The 22469-nt window shown below is 34.9% G+C and overlaps 1 protein-coding gene across 3 annotated transcripts in view; it reads right to left on the bottom strand.

Moving 5' to 3' along the window:
* Positions 1-22469, bottom strand: part of Rhogef2 (Rho guanine nucleotide exchange factor 2) — an 87723-nt gene that overhangs the window by 58064 nt on the left and 7190 nt on the right. For all 3 annotated transcript variants that reach the window (XM_076445481.1, XM_076445478.1, XM_076445488.1), the window contains exons 2-5: positions 16525-16760; positions 14253-14302; positions 13816-13873; positions 1939-2180 (exon numbers count right to left, since the gene is read on the bottom strand). In XM_076445481.1, coding sequence (XP_076301596.1) covers positions 1939-2180; positions 13816-13873; positions 14253-14302; positions 16525-16696 — 522 coding nt within the window. In that variant the 5' untranslated portion in view covers positions 16697-16760. The remainder of the gene's footprint in view (positions 1-1938; positions 2181-13815; positions 13874-14252; positions 14303-16524; positions 16761-22469) is intronic.

Below are 22469 nucleotides of genomic sequence, written 5' to 3'. Positions count from 1 at the left end.
TTTCACATATTTTTTGTTTTACACTTGAAGTCACCAAATTATGGTTCATTTGTAACGTTATACAATTTTAAAGAAATACAACTCACAATGCTCGACGGTGAGAGAGATCGCTTTACAGCAGATCAAAACAGGTAAATTTTCACCCTGAGAATCGTACGAGGATTAGAGAAAGATATTTAATCAAAACATTCTTAATCTATAGCAAAAAGAATAATTTGAGAGGTGCATTACTAAAAAAGCAAATACATATAGTTCTGCAATAGCTATTTGATTTCTGTCAAATGAAAAAGGTCCATCCAACCGAGATGAAAATGTAATGTACACAACAGTTTGTCTGTATCAAAAGAAACAATTTTAACACTAAACCTACCAACGACCAGTCAAATGACCTGTTTTAGATTTTTGATTTTGCAATTATTGAAATTATAAAGGTGCTTTCATAAGAAATGATTTAATAAATATCTTTATTAGAGCACGTACTACAATAAGAACCGCGTGCAAAGTCTAAATAAATGACATCTTGTCATTTTTATAAGGCAACGATTTATAATTTTGAAAAATCTGTGGTTCATGGCTAAACACATTTTAATGGAACCTTCTACAGGTCATCTAATACTTTAATTTAAAATTGTAACATAAAAGAAAATTTCTATGCTTTCTTTTGGTACAGAACATGCTTTCTTTTGGTTCTGATCCTGAATTTCGACCCAACAATTTGCTGTTGATAAAAAATGTATTAAAGCACAACGGTTATGTTATAACATAAAAAGGATCTTTCAAAGAGTAGGAATTCATACAATCTTCAGAGAATTCCAAATAATCTTAAAACCTTATTTCCACCTGTGTGTTAAAGACGAGCTACCACATTTAGAAAGTTGCAATATTATTGTATACTCAATACCTTGCTTGGGCTGTAGTCAAGTATACATTGGACAAACGTCCAGAAATTTAAAAACTCGTGTCACAGAACACAAGCATAATATTTTTTTACCTCCACCACAACATACGGCTTTGACGAAACATTCACTTGAAATGAATCATAGATTTGATTTTGAGAACATCAAAATTATTGACAAAGAACAAAATTTACAACAAAGGTGTTATTATTGGAAACTGTTCAAATGATTAAACATCGCAGCTTTAACCTTAGGTATGAGACACCTAAGATACATGAATATTATGCAACATTACCGAACCAGTATGTAATGTTCTATGATGAATTTTCCAATAAACTTTACTTTTGTCATCAACTGTTCTCTCACATACAATTAAATGTATGTAATTGATTCCAATAAAAGTGGAAAAAGTTAATAACGATTTACCAACAAGGTATATTCGTAAGAGTGGATTTAAGAATATACATTATGACTTTTCAAATTTACCGCGTTACATCGATTGATATAACCTAGATCGGTTTCAAATACGTTCGTACATCAGTATCTTGACAACAAGCATGTACGACGCACGCAACACACGTGTCGCACATTTATTTATAAATTTATATTCCCCAAAGCAAGTGAGTGTGTCTTTATGAACAATATTTCTTACATTCAATCATTCAATATTTCTGTTTTTTTCAAAATTACTATAACATATTTAATTTACAGACGCGATTCAAATAAATCTTGGAAAAAGATCCAAACTAGGATCGAAACGTTGATTTTGTTTGACAATTAGCAAAGTTGCTTTATAATTCGTAATAAACGATCGAACCGTTGCGCCGAAAACATTTAAAAATTTATGGTACAGAACAATTATTGAAAATCCTATTGATAGGCTTTCGGTAGGTAAAGCGTTAAGTAGCCTTGCATCTGGAAAAGAAAAGAGTCTCGATAATGAAACCGGAAAAATAATGCGACGTGTTCGGTCTGTGAGATGAATAAGCAATATGTATAGGATTAGAAGCGGTTCTAATTTTTGAAAGTAATTGTAACTTACGTCAACCGGTTGAGGGCCTGTGATGCGTGCATTACATTGCGCGCCGGCTGGAGCAGTGGACGCCCTGTGCAAAGAAGTCGCTGGCTGCGAGGGTGATACCATCGTAGTACCGGCTGACAGACTGACTGGCCGTTGATGTTGTCCGCCCGCCAGACCAACCTGCTGTAGCCCTGTGGCCGTCGTCGCCGCGCTGCTCGTTGCAACTGGCTTCTGCTGCACCGTCAGTACCACCTGCGTCGAAGCTGCAACAAGAGTTCAAGGACGATGATTAGTCACCTTTCGCATACCTCTGCCGGTTCTTCCCCCGCGTTTGACCCACCACCGTCTTTCTTTTCAGAACTACTCGCGAATAATCGTGTCTCGTCTGCTCTCCGTTGCGAACAGACTCTTTCCGACTCTTTAAACACGGACATCGTTCTATCCACTATCCACTATCCACTATCTACAATCTACATCATTTACTTCTATTGTTCTTGCTGTTGTTGTCGTTATTACTGTGTTATTACTACAACAACTTATACAGCCGCTGGAAAGGTATCCGTACACCTTTTAAAAACGAAACACTTTTTTCAAAATTACACCAAACGGCTTACGTTTTTCCGAGACGTTAGAACAGGCCTGGCCAACCCAAATGGTTTCACGGGCCACTTTGATGACGCGCGTAATGTTACAGCGGGCCGCACTTTAGGTAAACATGCTTTTAAAAAATGTAATACAAATACAGAATTAATAAAACTTTATTGTTATACTATGATTCAATGTATAATTAACTGTCGAGTCTTAATTAATGAGATATTTCTTTATCCTTTCTTCCATTTAATTTTTGTGAATCTATATTTATGTTCGACGTTGCACATTCTTTTGTTAGCTCGATTTTTGTAAATTTCATCTTCGAAAAATATGTTTCACGAACATATGTGGATCCAAAAGCACTTACAACTCTCGTTGTGCAAATTGTGTATTTTGCGTTGACGCAAAACTTTGTTTCATTTCATTGTTGCACTGTAACTCAATTACATCAAAGATATCAAATAAAACTGAAGTTTGTAGTCGCACTCGCGCATTATAACAATGACACTTCATTTATTTAATATTTTTTTTGTATACATACAACAAGATAGAAAAGTTTCAATAGAAATATAAAATCTCGCCCGGCGGGCCGCGTGTTGGCCAGGCCTGCGGTGGAACGATTAATTTACTAGGTATGTAATATGAAAACTAGACTGCCGATCTTTTTATGCATTTATAGCAAAATTTAGCAAAAAATATAGTAAATATAGCAAAATTATTAAGGGAAGAAATAACATTCAATTAAGCTTCAATTTCTTGCAATCGATGCACACAATTTTTATTTTGCATAAAGATCCGCAGTCTGATGAAAAGAATTTTTTTTGTAGAAGTGACGAAGAGCGAGAATGAAGACTACGATTCTTTAACTTTCTTTTATTTGTAATTAAAATTTAATGGCTTTTGTAAATCTACGTGAGTTACAGTAAGGAGCGAAACTGAACCAATAATCACAAGTTTTTAAATCATTGTTTATTGCTAGGAATATAGAATATAGATAATTATTTTTATCATAGTTAGAAGTAACTTAAGAAATTTTTTTCAATAATTAATGTCTCCTCGTTTAGCAATGACAACAAAAATAGATTGACTCGGTTTTGCACCGGTCCCTACAAGAAATGTTTACATGGCATGTTCTAGTACTTAGTATGTTTACATCTAGCACTTTGGTATGTTCACAAACTATTAGTCTACGTCTTAAGACTCAGTTCTTCGCAATCAGTTGAACGGAAATTGCACGCAAGTGAAGTAAGAATAAATATGAAGTCAATTGCTCCAAATTGTGTAAAAAAAAGTCATTTCTTTTTTGAATGACGGCTTGTCAACGCGTAAGACAGCGAAAACTTGCAGTGTTAGTCAATCGACAATGCAGAGAATAAGAAAAAAATACTGTAAAAGTATATTATTAAATGTTGAAGGAAGACCAAAAATATTATCACCGCAAAAATGAACGAAGGATTTACTGAAGCTTCAAGTTCCATTATGGTTGCAAAATTATTAAAAGAATATACGAATATACAAATAAGTCAGTGGACAGCACGAAGAACCTTCGAAGGAGCTGAGTTTAGAAGCATTAAGAAAATAAAGAAGCCAATGATATCGAAAAAAAAATATTAAACGTCGTTTGGAATTTGCTACAAAATATCAAAACTGGACAACTACTGACTGGGAACGGGTTATTTGGTCAGACGAGACCAAAATTAACAGAATTTGTTCAGATGGCATGTCTTGGCGTGCTGGATTCGTAAAAATGAAAGGCTTAAACCACGACATGTGAAACAAACGTTAAAGCATGGAGGCGGATCCGTAATGTTGTTTTGGGGGTGCCTAACAGCATTTGGTGTTGGATCACTGCATCGAATTAATAGCATCATGAATCAGTACATGTACAAGGATATTTTACAAGATCATTTCATAGATGCTGTTGAAAATATGCCTTCTGAAGAAAAAAATGTAATTTTCATGCATGACCGAGAAGCACCCTAAGCACACTGCTAAAAGTGTAAAAAATTGGCTCGGTACTTAAAAATGTTCTGTTCTGGATTGGCCTGCACAGAGCCCCGACGACCTCAACCCCATAGAGAATCTAAAAAGACGACTTCGGGATTCATATGACTCCCCCCAACCCACTTCAATCACAGTTTTGTATGATAGAATTCAAGAACAGTGGGAACAAATATTTATTGCAAAAAATTAGTAGAAAGTATATGCCAAAGCGAATTAGTGCAGTTTTACAAGCACAAGGGTTGTGGACGAAATATTAAAACTAAATAATATATTAAATATTGCCAAGTATTGGATGTGGTGCAAAACCGAGTCAATCTATTTTTGTTGTCATTGCTAAACGAGGAGACATTAATTATTGAAAAAAATTTCTTAAGTTACTTCTAACTATGATAAAAATAATTATAATGTTGATTTTTTTGTTATTCTTCTATATTCCTAAATTAATAAATAAATTTTTTAAATATTTAATAAACTCTCTCTCAATACTCAACGATGATCGAGTATTAAAAGCTGTGGCGAATTAATTTGTACATGTCAGTCGTTACACGAAAAAGTCGATTTCAGAGAATTTGTTACTTTCGTTAATCTATCGTCTTTTTTTTATAAGGAAAACGTAGTTTCTGGGAATGGAAAGATAAGCAGTGCTCGTCTGAAATCTAGAAATGACCCAACGACCGTTGCGCGAACATTAAACTGCAAATAAACCGACCAGCTAGGTGTTGGTTGAACACCTTCCGTATCTACATTGCACACTTTGCGTAAGAGCTGCGTCGAAATTTGAAAAGCACAGAAAAAAATATGCGAACGTTTATGAAATGATCGGATTGAGGTGACGGAAAATACCGGAGTACGGCTTTGCACGAGCTTTCTTCCAAGCCTGCTTCAGGTCGTACGTGGTTCGCGTCTTCATATAGACACAAATGAAAATAGACGCGTTCGAAATGGATCGATTTTCGAGCGATTTCGTGTCGCCGATCGGAGCTAACATTCGCCGGGTTGGTGTGTACGCGCACTGAGAGCGCGGTGTCGTCCACGAAACTGCGTAAAATGATCCCCGAGCGAGCCGATGCGATCCGAGGAGCGGGCAACACTCGTACCGAGAAACTTGGCCCCAGGTGTGTGTATTAATATGAATGACGAGATTCTTATGTTTACACGCGCTTACGACTAATCTCCGATATACTATGACCAGGCCTGTGTGTGTGACTCTGCTGCAACACCTTGGCAATTCCGTATCTCTAATATTATCGTCCACCTTCCAATCCCACCATGGAAAAACCGCTTATCGCCGCTACACCGCAAAATCATCAGCTGGATCCGCATTTATATCGATCAATTCGTCAAAACAGTTCAGTCAAAACGCAGCGAACTGATAAACATTTGTTCGTTTCGCACGCGTTTCCGAATGTTCAAAACAGCGTTGAACACTTTTGTTCACTTATCAACCAGGAAACACGAATTTCGATGCACACTTACGATCAAGCCTGTTTCCTGGTTCAACGGTAGAATTAACACAACAGCAGGGAACAAAGAATGCGTTTTCTCCATTTGTTTTAAAATATTCTAATAAAAATAATATTGACAGGCATTGGATAGCGAAGTTGCAAACATGAAAATTCCACCGATTGCAAAAAAAGAAGAGAACGAAGAAACGGTACAAAATTAGCTAACACATTTTTACCGATATCAACGTGACTAAGGATAAGACAGAAGAGGTGATTTGCATTAATGTTATTTTGATTTGTTTTGCAAATAAGAGAATTATATGGATTAAGAAAACAAATTTATGTATCCTCATTTATATCGATTCGCGGTAACTTTTTACTTGTGGTTTTAAAGTTTCGACAATTATGTGTATTGTCTATTCAGAAGATTTCAACAATGAACGAGAAATGTATAAATGTATTGTCGTGAAAGGAGAAAAAGAATCTTCAGCATGTCGCAACAATGTATACATATAAACACTTGAGAGAGATAGAAACAAATAGAGATGATAAATATACTTGTTGCTCATATTTTGCAGTTAATTAAACTTCTAGGCAAAGTTACCCTCTCTTTCTGCCAGTACCGGATTCGTCACGTGACCGAGCAGGGGTGGAAGTGTGGGGGAATAGCGTCGTAGAAGTGAAAGGTAGGGGTGGGGACACAAATCTTAATCCGGCGACTCTGCTTCTAGTACATTTCTTTTCCTGTTTTCAATGTGTTAGTAGCAAGTACATCGTAGCGATTGTTTATACGCGCCAAAGAAATTACAACTAATTGTTCTTTAGGAAAATAAGCAAATAGTTAACCTCGCGTAAAAATTTGTGAAATAAACAAACTGACTGCTACTTGTAAAAAGAAGTATTGATTTTGATGAAAATTATATAATTTTTGTCATAATATTAAACATATGGCATCGAAGAATTCATTATTTTTCGAAATCGGTACCTGAAAATACTACTTATGTTTATAACGACAGAAATTAGGTGGTTAATTTGAGGAAAATGGTTCTGAGAAATATGGGTTTATAGTTCCGGTATAAATAACTATATTGAACGTGACGTAAAATGCTCAAATAAGTTGTGTCTCCGTTAGTTTTTCAAATTCCCGTCTGAAACTTTGGAAATAAATTTATGAAATATTAATCTCTATCGATTTATGCAGAGTACAGTCAATTTTGTCGGCCTGTCAACTAGAGTTCTCCCTTTAATATTCATTCTGAGTTTTTCGTTGCGCCTATTTTATAATTTTATAATTACAAAGAAATCATTACGCTTTTCTCTATTCTACGTTTAAGTCGCCTCCACTCTCTTCTGTATAAGAGTGGGCGTCAGAAATGTCTTTCGGAACTATTCAAAAGTGATTATGAAATAAAAACACGGAATTGAAATTCCTGAAGCATGAACGTTTATCTTTAGGCAATTGACGCGCGTCTCTGCTACTATCATTTGTTTCGCAATCAGTCTTCATGATTACAATATCGTGTTAAATGCGTGTGTGCAACTACTTCTTTGTATGAAATATTTTCGAAGACTGCAACAAAGAAAAATTATTAATTTTTTCAATATCGCGTTATGCGTTCTAACTTGACATAATAAAATTATGTTCATTGAACGAAATACAGTTGTGAACGTTATAATTACATAATACACTGCTAGAGGATATTTTTCTCGAAATTAATATTCGAATATAGTGACGTGTCCCTGTAACGGAAAATATTTCAGCGTCCGCCATGCTGCGCCAGAAATTCTTACGTTAGCGCGGATCTTAAGATAAAAAGATTGAAGACTCGGGTTTGCGGAAAGCCCGGAATGAACGATTGAGTCAGCTGTAAACTGACTTAGCGGTCAGCTGTGGACCTACTCGTATTCTGCAGCCACCTTTCCTCGTAAAACTATATTTGTTTTAAGAAGCCTACAGAGTTCTAACACGATTAATCCCTGTTATACCATTCACGATAATCTAGTTCCAATTACATACTACGTATTTGTAACACACCAAATTTCTTCGAATCGGCAAAACTAAAATAATTTTAGACACGCGATGATCATCTCCTTCCTTTCTTTTCCCCTTGAGATATCTTGAGATTTTCTTAAGGAAAGCGTGCTACGTTTTAAAATCGTGAAATCTCCAAGTCGTAGTATCGATTTTAAATATTCATGAATTCCGGCGAAATCTGGATGCGTACAAGAGCTACCGGCGTTAAGAAATGATTAAGTAGGACAGCTACACCATGCTTCAGAAAGTTATTAGATTTAGACGCGTAAGAGTATTTTACAGAGACGTAAAACCACTTAAAAACCGGTCAGTTGATTTAACAATTTGTTTCGCATAGAAAGACATTTAATGCACCGGTTCACAGCGCTTGAAGCAAACAAAGAAGCTTAAACGTTTACAAAATATGAAAATGGATTAATTACTCGTGGAAGAGGAATTACTTTCCTAAACATATTAAATGTTACCGATGAACGTACTGTACTAATTGTATTATATGGCAATTAAACTTGTTTTCTGATGCTTTTCGGTACACTGTGCATGATAAAAAAATTTTACCAGGTCCTCCTTAACGATAAATGTAACAATTAATAAATCCTTATTTTATGTTCATCTTAATGGTAATTTAAACAGCGATATAAACAGTTCGTGTTTGGTACGATTGTGTAAAATGTAATAGACTTTTATTATGCAAGGCTCCTTTCAAATGAGCATGAAAATCCCGAACTATTCGTGTATACGTGACACAATTTATATGAAAAAAACTGCAATCAAACTGATCTCTGTCGAACGAGCCACAGAAGTCGCAAATTAGGCGAGAATTAAACCAATTACACAATTTTGTGGAATAACAACGTTTAAGGCGAGTGTCAGTCGCCCATTGTGCCTCACCTGGATCTGTTAGAAAGAGGAAGACAGATTCTATGCACGGTCACCGCTATAAACTCGCATGCTTACATCACTGGTAACGTCGCCACAGAAACTTCGTTTATGTCGAAGTGACCGAAGCATAAAATGTGAAACAGTCGCTCGCAGTATTTTTAAATACTTCTCTTTTTATCCTATATTTTACATCAGGCTTACATGTAATCGTTAACGCGTTGGCTACCACTCAAATTTCTCCTGTTAACCCTTAGCAGTAACCTAATGAATTACTAAACATTTACAGTAGCGGACAAAAGTTTAAGACCGCTCTAAAGAAGACGATAACTTTTTTAATATTGTACTATACGATTTGAACCTTTTTTGGGGGAGCTAGAGCAATTAGTTTACTAAAGGATGTGAAAAGAAATTTTTTCAAAAATTGCAATTGATCGGAATTGTTGAAAAAATACTAATTTATTGCCGAAAATCGTGAAAATCTGCAATTTTTACCTAAATTTTAGAATATGTTTAATTGACACAGATCTACAGAACGTATTTTTTAAATTTTCAATATAGGCTCACACGAAAAAGTTAAAAATTCAACTTTTAGTATTTTTTAAACAATTCCGATCAGTTGTAATTTTTGAAAAAATTTCTTTTCACATCCTTTAATAAACTAATTGCTCTAGCTTCCAAAAAAAGCTTAAATCGTATAGTACAATATTAAAAAAGTTGTCGTCTAGATCTTTAGAGCATTCTTAAACTTTTGTCCGCTACTGTAAGTATTGTATGAGGTATCCTATCTCAATTTCATATCCACAAAATAAACAAAAATCGTATAAAATGAAATTATTCTAGGTCGGAAGAAATGTTTACCATTTGAGGTAAAATAGTGGCCGAAATTTCTATAAGTCATCTTCACTTTCATAGATACAATATTTGAAAAATATCACCAATTTTGTCGATTTATCGTATCTGGTCTTGTGCCTTGTTGACACTCGGATAGAGGGACTGAGCACTCTAGACCGCTATGTTTACTATTTACGTTTGTTTTGACTTTTTGTGTGGTGCAGAACACACAAGTGCGAAGTTTCTATAAACTTTGTGTTAATAAAGTCACACTTAGTGTTTCTCTGTTTTCTGAACAGAGAGAACTACGGAAAATTGCAAATATTCTAAAAGTATTAGGTTTAGAACTCGTATAAATCCTGTTCGTTATAATTTGATTCACGTGTATTAGAATGCCGAGAGGAAAAGTATACTAACAAGCGAAGAAAAAGCATCAATCGATGCTTATAAAGATATGGGCTGCTCTAATCGCGCCCCAATTGCTAAGAAAATATATTGTGATATACTGTGTCATATACTGTGATTAATAATTATATCAATTTACGTAGAAATTACGGAAAAATCATTTTAAAGGTGGTAATAAAAAAATCATCAAAGAGACAACATTCATTATTAATGAGGTCTGCGGCTAAGGGGAAAGGAAAAATGCAGAACAATTTCGAGCTGAATTGGAGCTCCCAGTAACAACAAGACGTGTGCGACAACTTTTAAATTCTTCTTTAAACCAGGCTTTAAAGAATTCCATAAACAGGCCCGTCTTGATTTCTCACGGGCACAAAACACCAATAACTTTATAGAAATTTCGGAGAGTGTAGTATCAATTAATGTTAATTGAATGAATATTTGGAAGAAAGACGTACGTTACAGAAATTGAGTTTTCCGTGCAATACATATGTCCCAATCTAATATATAAAAATTACATCGGCAAAACTCAACAACAGCACTAAAAGTTCTATATACAGAGATAATTCCCGAGGTCATTTCAAGTATCTGTTCCCTTTACGAAATTGTCCTCTGCGTCTTCGTTAAGGAGTTATTAACGAAAACACACACAAAAGGAAAAAGGTAAAGGAAAAAGTTACTTCAAATGACCTCAGGAACAAAGTTCTCCCACAGAGTTTTGGGACACCTTGTATATGTATAAAAACCGTAGACTTTAATAGACTTTAATAACCTAATTATATAAATGCTTTCTTGCAATTCATAAATGTGCACGTGCCATAAATGCATATAGATCCCTATTGTCATAAAGCTGTGACAGCTATGTACATGCTGCCGAATAATGCAAATTACCTCGTAAACGTAAAAATAGGACTTTTGAGGGCGATTGCGGCGTAAATTGATCTTTTATCTAACGCTTTTGACTACATATACTGAAAAACTGCAATTCTGGAAACGAGAGTCTGCCCCCGCCCCCCAAGTCAACAAATTATGCTTCATTCGTAACGTGTCATATTTTAAAGAAACACATCTCGTAACACGCAAATGGAATAACGTAAATGGGTGAATTTTCGCCCTAAGGAATGTATGGGGGTTAACAATGGTGAATTATCATTTTCTTGATTTCGTCGCCACAATCACATTATGTTCTCTATCTCAGAGGTTCTTAAACTGTGGTCCGCAGACCCCTGGGGGTCCGCGTAGCCTTTACCGGAGTCTGCGAAACAATTTTCACATTAACTTTACATCCTCCAACTTTTCGCTTTTATTCAAAAAACTCATTTAATAAAAATCCTGCATGAAGAAGAGAAATGCCTAGGCTGGGATGGGGTCCGCAAAGAAAATGTTATTCAAGAGGAGGGGCCTCGGACTAAATAAGTTTAAGAACCTCTGCTCTATCTAATTAAAATATAAAACTGTAACAGTACATGTGTAGATACAATGAAGCTAAAATTCCCATTATTCACTCTTCTGTTATCATCAATTACTCACGCATTCAAGTTTCTTCATTTTTCCTTTTCCTTAACTTGAGTGATTTATCAACCACATTTAACAGTAAACGTACAGAGTTATAAAAGTAACAGGCACAAACAACGTTGCCTAATAAACATGACAAGATTTAATTTATTTAGGCTTTGCGCGGTTCTTATTGTGTAATATGTATGTATGTATGTATGTACTCGCACCAGTCAGTCTTCATGTATTTGTAACTTGATTACTATTAAATTGTGAATGGTTACACGTAAATTCAGACTTTTTCAAACTAATTTACAAGAAATTCTTGTTTGTCTGTTTTCTTCTTTAAGCTAAATTTTCAATACAATCTGCAATCTAACATGATTTTATTATTGGACGAATAACTGCAGGAATCTGATATTAATTCTTTTTGTTTAAATATAAAATAGATTTACCAGACTTGTATGTAAACAGGATTGTGATCGAATAATGAAACTGAATATTAAGTATACAAACATGAAATCTTCTAATTACTTTGTGTACGATGAATTTGCAAACCTCCCGTTATAATTAGCATATTACAAATAGTTATCAGCATACTTGTGGGTACAGCGTCAACTTTCCACCTATTTTTATGAAAATTACGGGTTAATGTCCCACACAACATGCTACAATAGATTACGCCCCAGGTGATTAAAAATCAATGACTCGTAAGAATAACTTGCAAAGTGTAGTATCACCCCATGCGAACTTGTTGGCTTCCTATCCGAGTTACGTGAAAATGCTCAATCGACGAGAAAATCCGATCGCGAAAGAAACAAGTGTTTATCCCTTGTCGTATTCACCTGAACATACCGATTAAGATGATTCAAAAGTGTTTGAGTAATCTGTGAATACGCCATTTAAACGAGCCACACTAACAATAAGAACTAACAAATTAAAGGAACCACAATAACTACTCCTCTTACACCTGTTTCTCAACACTTTGGTGTAACATTAATCGTACACCACGACCGGTTAAATAATTCGATTATTGAAACGACACAGATGTTTCATATATTTCTTCATTCAACGACATATCGTCATAAAAATTGCAAGAAACGGTCCAGCAGGATAATCGCCACCAGGCCAATTTTCATTTTTTTTTCAAACAACTTTCTTTACCTAAAATACTGTTATATGTACTGTAAAATTTCAGATCTTTGTCCTTTTGTTTAAGAGCAATAGGAGCCTGAAAAGCTTAAACTTCCCTTATTATTTAAGATATCCAAATTAAATAAAAACAAAAGTGGAAGAATAAAAAGAATATGGGGGTGAAAAGCTTAAACTTCACTTTTTATATTCTTACTTATTATCCAAGATATCCAAATTAAATAAAAGCGAAAATGAAACCGCAATTATTAAGGGTCGAAAAATATTATTTATTTTCAACGGCGGTTTTCGCAAACAACTGTTTGAGTAACCACCTGTAAAATAATGAAGAATATAAGGTATAATATACAATCCTATTCCGACTCGTTCTGACAAACTTGGTGTTTGAAAATATACAGAAAATTCAGAATATCGAGTAATTGACAAACTAACTTTTACGAATTTTTATCTGAAAATGTTGTGTCGCCATTCAGTAATAAATGGTAAGTATTATTAGTGAACTCTATACATATAAGTAAATAATTCCTATATTTAACTCTCCGCGATAGCAATTTTCTTTTTCCGGGCTTGGATTTTCTATTGTTATAAAATTTTGTAAAATCTAAAAAATTCTGAGATACTTATTATTAGACTGCGGATCTTTATGCATTTACAGGAAAATTGGGAAGATGAAATTGAAAATTGTTGAAAAATTTTAAAAATTGAAGATGTGAATATATTTCTTTTCTATTACATAAAATCATTAAGGGAAAAAGTAACATTCGATTTAGTTTCTATTTCTTGCAATCGATGCAGACAATTTTTATTTTGCATAAAGATCCGCAATCTACTTATACTATAGTCTCTAATTTAACATGTAACAGTTACTTTAGCTAGATAATCGAACCTGTTAGCAATCGAAGTAAAAATTCGAAGGAAAAACGTGAAATGTTATTCATGATAACGACTTGATTCAATACCGGCATAGGGTCATTGATAAAGTAATGTGTTCAAGTATTTTGCGAACAACAATGAAAATAAAAAGAAAGAGGTCGCAGAAACAAAAAAGAAAGTATATAAACTTACACTTTATGAGCTGTACAACATCCGTGTGCGTGGACTGCATTACATTCACGCCGTTAACCTGGAAATACCAGGAACATTTAAAACTATTGCACGGCAAAATACAATACTGTTTGTGAAGTAGAAGTCAATGAAACTTACATTTATGAACTCAATAATTCTTACATTACAGTAATATGAATTTCAAAAGATTATCATTGGATACAGAGTCGCCAGATTAAGACTTTTCTCACCACTCTACCTTCCCCTTCTACGACGCTATTCCCCCACGCTTCCGCCGCGGCCCGGTCACATGACGGTATGTACTGACAGAAAGAGGGTAATCTCCTCCCTCCATTTGAGTCAATTTCCCTGATCGGGCGACTCTGGTTGGATATTAGCGTCCACAGATTTCATGTACTGCTTTATTCTGCGATAATAATAGTTGTAAGATAACTCACCTTGATTATTTTGTCGCCCGCGTGAAGGCCAGCTCTCGCGGCTGCACCGCCTACAATGCATCAGAATTTTTAAACTTGTTACGAGACATTCGCCTATTAGAATGAGAGCTCTCTTGAAACATTTCAAGAGGAACTGTTTATTCTAACCATAATTTCTTGTTCCTTCATTATACTGTTTTTCTACGAATTCTTCGCGAATCTTCCGGGTGTTAAAACACCTGAAAGTGAAGGAAGCATTAACTGGTAATTTGCCAATGACTCTGAACACGTAATTATTTCTTCTGCCGACAAGACGAAAGAAAATTTTGTACTTTTAAAAATCATTTGGTTATAGGTGCATACTAACAGATATTTTGAGGTATCCATATAGTACAAATTATATCAGTGGGATATGTATGTATGTTCGATTAAAATAACACGTCGCTGGAAACGTCTTAGTATAGCTTTTTTAATAACAGGACAATTACGGTACGGGAGATAATTTGAAAATCGATTATACCATAACGAATTCTTTTAAGAATTCGAAACTTTTTACGTTCTTGGTCTCAATAACATTTATTTGCTTTGGCGCATATACTGTATATACCAGCAAGAACCAAACTGCGTATGTTTAGGCAAATGTAGACCTTTTCAGAAAATTCTAGTACGTAGACAGCGAATATTTATGCAAAGTTAAGATTTTCTACCTGAAACGCAACAAACTGGAATGAAATAGAAACTTTTTCTTTCTTAATATGTTTAATAAGTAGAAAATAATGTAACTGGATTTTTTAATACTTCTAATGTTTTTACTATTTTAAATTACACCTACTCATCTTTGTATAATCTAAACAAAGTTCGTTTGTTTTCTTTGAATTACCTTCAGGAAAATATAAATAAAAAAGAGTATGTTGTTCTCTTCCTCGGAAAGCTAACTATCAATAAGAGTTCCGTATAAATTTGCTCATTTTGAACTCGTAGTTTAACTATTTCAAGCACGAATCAACTATCAATTTGGAAATGTTCACATTTATGCCACTATCATTTTCCCAAAAACTACAAATAGAAAAAGAAAAAAGTTTATTGAATGTCGAAACTCGAACTGTTTCAATTCACACCAGCACTGTACACAATGTTAATACGAATAACATTTTTTTTATTAATCAAAATCATCCCGTTCCACAAAAAGTTAAAGAAAATTATTTTTACAGTTTCAATACTATGTATACGAGAATTTTTTTGTAAATTCCTAATTGAAATAAAACTCATACTTCTCTCTAAGACAACTTACTTACCCTGACACCAAATCTCTATCCGCAAAAATTACAAAGTGTTCTCAACAATTTCATAAAAGACGTACTTTTTACCACGCTTATTATTAGCTACTCAAATTTAACCAGGAGATTCCGAATTTTGCGTGCTCGTTGCAGTAACCATAATACAGTAAACTTTAAACACTTCAACAATATATGTATAATGTTTTTAGTTAATTTTCGACTAATTCACACGATTAACACATTAACTGTCACGTTGATAACTGATGACCGAGGATATCGAATTGTCAAAAGCGAGAAATAAGAAACGAATAACGTGACACAAAACTATTTCAGAACAACGTACAAATTAAATAATAATTTTAAGCAATCTTCGTTATTGAATAATTTATAACTAATGAATTGTAACTCGTAACTGGACTGCGGATACATATGCACATTCTCACATTTTTCTAAATGGATTTTGGGGGTTAAAACTAAATAAACTGCTTTTTCCTGTATTAACAAATTCAATAGCTTCGGAATAACCTAAAGTTGCAACAAATCTCATTAAATCATAAACACTTGTGTGTCCTATTAATGAACAAATGTCCACAGTTAATCAACAACAAAAATCTGGTAGGAACATCTAATCGAAAATAAATAGCACATACAAGTATGAAGGAAATACGGAAAATTCGCGTGACCGCTCTACATGTTATCACCATATACGTATATTGAAAATTATATAAAAAATAAACAATTATTGAATACTTGCTCGTCCGTGAATTGCACAATACTTAAAGGAACTCGCATAAACATCCGCAGTCTGGTAATAACGAGACATACAAGTGCCGAGTGTGCAAACGTTCTTTTTGTGCTCGCTTTCGCTATGGCCATCCACACCGTAAACTGACCGAATATACACACGGTAGAATCGTTCGAACAACTAAATTTTTCCACCTGGATGTAAAGCAACGCTATTCCGCAAGTTTCGCACTAAAACGAGACGTTGAAATTTCGACTGCAGAGCAACGTACCTTCCTTCACAGATTGAACATAGACGGGGTTATCACCAGAGACTTTCATCCCGTATCCGGCCTCGTCCTTGTAGACGACGAGGGTGGCGACGGGTGCTGGTTCGACTGTTCCACCCCCGGCGGCGCCCACGCCGCCACCGACGCTGCGTCGCAACGCCGCCGTTCCATTCATCCCTTCTTCGATCTCCGCCTGGCCTCCCCTCACCTCTGCGCCGGCTGCAGTACAACTGTTTCACCTGTAATAAAACAAATAAAATCGACGTCAACAATGCAAATACTATACATAACAATATTGTATGTCTGTCTGCTGCCTGTCTGTACGTCTGTATCAGAGGTGGGCATTATTTGGTGAAACAAATATTTCAAATACCATTTAATATTTAATATTTTCAATTTTATATTTTGCATAAAGAAAATAGTATTTTAAATAAGATATACAGTGGGTGTAAAAAGTATTCGTACGTCCTTTAAAACAGAATAACTTTTTTTATAATTGTACCCAACGACCTGACTTTTTTATAATCACTTAGAAGCATTGGTTTACGAAATGATATGAAAAAAAGATTTCCCAAAAAATTATAATTTACAAGGTTACATGCAGAAATAAGAAAGGCATTTTTTTAAACTTTTTTATCTGGGCCATTAATCAAAATTTAAAATATACATGTTTTGTAGATCTACAGTAGTGGACAAAAGTTTAAGGACGCTCTAAAAAAAAAGACGATAACTATTTTAATATTGTACTATATTATTTGAACTTTTTTTGAGAAGTTAGAGCAATTAGTATACTACGGGATGTGAAAAGAAATTTTTCCAAAAATTGCAATTGATCGGAATTGTTGAAAAAATACTAAAAGTTGAATTTTAAATTTTTTTATGTGGGCCTATTTTGAAAATTTAAAAAATACGTTTTGTCGATCTGTGTAAATTATATACGCACTGTGAAAATTTCATCGAGATCGGTTGATTCGGGAAAAAACGAGGCGGCGGTTTAGTATAGTGACAACGCCTGCAGTGGTGGGTGTTAGGCACGTATGGTGAGGGAGGAGGAGGGTAATACGAAACTGAAAGAATCATTTTGCGGAAATGAACGGTTACCGAGATATTTGCAAAAAAATATAATTATTTAAACAGGTAATCCTCTCCGATTTTGATAAAATTTAAATATGTTATATAGTTACACATTTTGAACAACTTTTTCGTTTGCAAAAATGTCGCCCGCGGCTTTGTTTAGGAGTTATTAACGAAAAACACGGATCAATCAGCGACGCGACGCTAAGCGGGACTTGTCACTCGACTCTATTCGCTGTAGCCGCGGTGATTGGACCGTGTTTTTTCGTTAATAACATCTTAACCATTTGTTTATATACCAAATAGTTTACATGTAATGTAGGTGGCACACATAGCCGAATCACACTGTATGGATTACGGTTGGCGCAGTAGTTAAGTATTCGACTGCGGAACCTCTCCCTGGAGACTTCTTTGATGCAGTTTGAATCCCCGCACAGCTACGGTAATTTTTTTGTTACGAATCAGACATTCTTTTCACTTCCTAGCCACAGGCTTTTTTTGGCATTGTGTTAAAAACATTTTTAAACTAGTAAATTGTACCGATTACGTACTGCGGTATCATGCTTCGATCGTACTTTATTTTAATACCACATATTCTTAATTTATCATGAAATCATTTATCATGTGTTTTGAATACAAAAGAAAATTGGTGGCCCTCAAAAACTAATACAACATAAGAAAAAAATATTAAAAGATAAAATCGATCACGAAACGCATCATTTCCAAAGTACAATCTAAAATAAAGAAGACATGTGAAGGGGTGAATAGACATAACGCTATTAAAATTTATACTCTTTTCTGATTCGACATCGCACAGTTCAAATATGCATATGTATTCCTACACCCTTTAGTTCCCAAAATATTAAAAAAAGTATAGCATAACCCTCAACTTTGAGATTTAGAGAGAACTATCTCTCGTGCAAATTCCGTTCGAATCGATGTGCGTGGGCTTGACATATTCCCTTACGACTAGACAATATGAGATTTTGTAGACATTTTTGAAGATTGAAACCATTCCAAAAAATATCTGACTCTTCCATTCGGATAAATCGAGAAAATATTCGAGACATTTATAAACCAATACATACTTTCATCAGTCAGTTCAATATCTTTCGTCATTTCAACAGAAAGATAATAATTATACTAAAGAGACAGTAAATTTAACGATGATAAATGCCCTTTGAACGTTCAAAAACAACCCTGCTTTTTTTACATATTTTTTTAAACTTGCCATTACTAAACAATTTCACTATGTAACTCAGATATCAAAAAATGTCCCACTATTTTACATTACTTCAACGGCAAACTCCCAACTGTGTCACGCGATACGAATATAATCATTAGACTGCGAATTTTTACGCTATTTTCATCAATTTGTGTAGACGAATTTTAATATAAAGTGGAATATAATAAAATCTTATTTTCAGTGGTAGTAGCCTTTGCAGATCTGAGATATAAATAAAAATTCTACTAAATTCTGTCGAATTTTATATTCCAGCATTTTTTCAAACTTTCCGAAAGCTATAAACACATAAAGATCTGCAGTCTAGTTATCAACTTTCGTCTATAACGAAATATTTTATAACATTGCCGATTGATTTTATTATTAAACCGTCAATATGTGGCGGAATTTCATATTTACGTGCGTACAGTTATCCTACATATAGGCAAAGTCGCCAGTTTAAGAGGGGAACTATAAATGGTCTGTTTTGCAAGAATGTTTTTTGAGAAATGTAAAGCGTAGATTGATTAAACATTTGAGGTTCCATTTATCGATGTTATAATGCTCGACGTCAAAATGCTCGAAAATTTCATTTTACACAAGGTTCCTCCCTTAAGACTTGTTTCCCCACTCTACCTTCCCCTTCTAATGTAAGACGTTATTCTCCCACGCTTCTGCCACGGCCCAATCACGTAACGCGTTTAGTCTTTGTCGTGCATGCGTCACAATTTCACGTGACTGTGATCCGGTACAGACAGAGAAAGAATGTAATTTAAAATTTTATTCCCTTTTTAGGCCCTTTGGGCCTAGCAGACTAAGATTGGTCCAGCGGCCCCACCCACAATTTTTATTGATATTATGTGGAAAACAATGGTTTTAGGTTAGTTTTAAGTTGAAAGATAATCCCCTAAAATTTTAAGTCGCTAACCCTTCGTATAAGGATGATATGAGGGTAAATACCCTTAACTGTATCATTTTTTTTTCTCGGTTGTTAATTAAGATATTCAGATAAAAAAAAAAGGAAAATACTCGAACTTACCTCCTTCATATCATCAATTTTTTTCACCATCGTGATCAAATTATTAAGGATAGAAAAAAATCATTTAATTTTTTAGGGGTGGGAATTGCAAGCAACCCTTCGAGTGACCACTTCCAAAAGATTCAAGAACAATGTTCTGTTGCTTATCCAACATATAAAAAAGTTTCAAGATGGTCAGATTGGTGGAACATAGTTAAATATTGAAAAACAAATAAAATTACGTCATTATAATGGTATAATGTACAGGGCAGTGTATCTCTTATCAGGATATTAAGTCCCTTCTTGATCAATTATTTCTTTTTAAACGCGACGCATAACATTACATAAGTAGTATATAGTTTTATATGCGGTTATATTATACATATACACACGGTGTCTCAGACCACCCCTACCACCCATTTATAATCTAGAAAATAGGTTATTTTCAAAAATTCAAAGTGTTTCTTTTATAAATCAGGTGCGCTGTATCAAATGTTGATATTTTTAACTTCCGGTTTCGGCCGGAAATAGGCGATTGAGACCGGAAGTTGGATTTTTCAAATGTAACATGATATTTTAAAAATTTTAGGGGGTTATCTTTCAACCTAAAAACTAACCTAAAACCATTGTTTTCCACATGATATCAATAAAAATTGTGGGTGGGGCCGCTGGACCAATCTTAGTCTGCTAGGCCCTTTCTAGTAAAAGAGTTTTTAAGAAATAAAAGTATTAGGAGAATTAGATTATTAAAAGTTAAACTTGTTATCTTGTAGAATGTTCAATTTTCCTATTCTATTCTATTCATTATAGGATTCGAAATCGAGAGTCGAATAGAATCAGATCACATGCCCATCTACGTAACTTTCCGAATTCCGAAGGGTCACAGAAAGGATAGGCACAAGCGAAGAAGAGCGAAGTTAGGGAAATTATGTACTGGGAAAGAGAGAGTGTTGAGCGTTACCATAGCAATTTAGAGATGTAGAGTTGGTAGAAAGCGGGGTAGAGAAGAGCTGGATGGAGTTGAAAAAAGATATAAGCGAAAGTATCCAGTTACTCAAATAAAACTGATCACACACACTTTAAATCAGAATAATTTTTTTTGTCTGAATGGACCCCAAACTACTTCAATTTCTCTGCAAGACTAGAAGGATTAGTTTAGTTAATTACGTCTAATAAATATTTTGAAAAAATGCATTTGATCGAAATTGCACTTTTTTCATGGTTTTCGGCCTACCACACTTTTGATCATTTATAATTCGTAAACCAATTTCAATGAAATTTTCGGAACGTATATAACTTATACGAGTTTACAAAACACATCTTTTAAATTTTCGTTATTGGCCCAGCTATAAGAGTTGTAAAACATCAATTTTTACTATTGTTTTACAAAATTTATAGCGAATTTGGAAGAAGTTTTTAGAAACGGGTTAGAGGAAGGCGTCAGAGTTGGCAAAGAAAGGTTCTGGACTTTAACGTACGCAGATGACATGGTACTCGTGGCAGATAACGAAGATAGCATGAGGAACATGAGACGAAGATTAGAAAGGTACCTAGATAGGAGGAAACTAACATTAAATGCAGGAAAGTCGAAAATTACGGTGTTTCGGGGCGGGAGGAGGGGCGGGTCACGGAAAAGAGAATGGAAATGGAAGGGAGCAGAGGCAGAGGAAAAATAAAGTATATCTAGGGGTGAGGTTTCACAAGAATGAAGACATGAATAATGAATAGCCACATAAAAGAAAGAGTGAAGAAGACGAACGTTGTACTGGGACAAGTATGGGGAATAGGTGAAAGGAAATTTAAGGATGACTTCAAAAGAAGGACGTTTATGTTCGATTATCTGCTGGTGGGGATACTGTTATACAATGCGGAAATTTTTGGTTGGAAAGGAAGAGTAGAAATAGAGAAAAGAGAGTGGTGTCTGGGACACTGGACTACTGCACCCCTGGGTACATTGTTGGAAGAAACAACAAGAGAAAAGATGCGAATCAATGCAGGGAAGTGAGCTTTGAGGTACGAAGAAGGTATTAGGGAGGGGGAAGGAAGAGAGTGTGTTAGTCAAGAAGAGTCTGGGGGAAAAGGAGAGGAAAAGGTGGGAGACAAAAAATAGAGTAGGGAAAGAGAGGAATATTTAGGGAAACTGGGGGGTGCAGCCAGCTAGGAATAGAGGATTTAAGGAGACGGCAAGTAGATACAATTGAAACTCTGACCGAAAAAGACATAGAACAACAATTCCAGGTGCAATACAATAATAAAGACGAGAGTGCGCGAGTAACTAGAGGTATACAAATGTATAAGAACGGCAGGTAGAGTAGAGTATTTAGGAAAACGGGGAAAAGGGGGCAGCCAAGGGCAAATAGCAAGAGCTAGATGCGGAAACTTCGAAGAAGAAAGTCGGTACTACTGGCTAGAAGAGGAAAAAAGGAAATGTTTGTTGTGTATGTGATAGATATGTAGGTATAATAAGAATAAGGCATCTATTAGAAGACTGCTATAAAGTAGAGGGCAGCGAACTACATACAACGAGAGGAGGAAATAGTAGAGGGCAGATCAGGAGAGCGGGTAAGCTGGCTGAGAATGACAGAAGCTAAGCGCAGAGGAGTCAGAAATGAGCAATAGACCAAAGACGGGAGG

Source organism: Lasioglossum baleicum, chromosome 2 (assembly GCF_051020765.1).
Source record: "Lasioglossum baleicum chromosome 2, iyLasBale1, whole genome shotgun sequence".
NCBI classification, from domain to species: domain Eukaryota; kingdom Metazoa; phylum Arthropoda; class Insecta; order Hymenoptera; family Halictidae; genus Lasioglossum; species Lasioglossum baleicum.
Note: the sequence above shows the minus strand (reverse complement) of the source record. Positions and strands in the feature narration are given on the sequence as shown.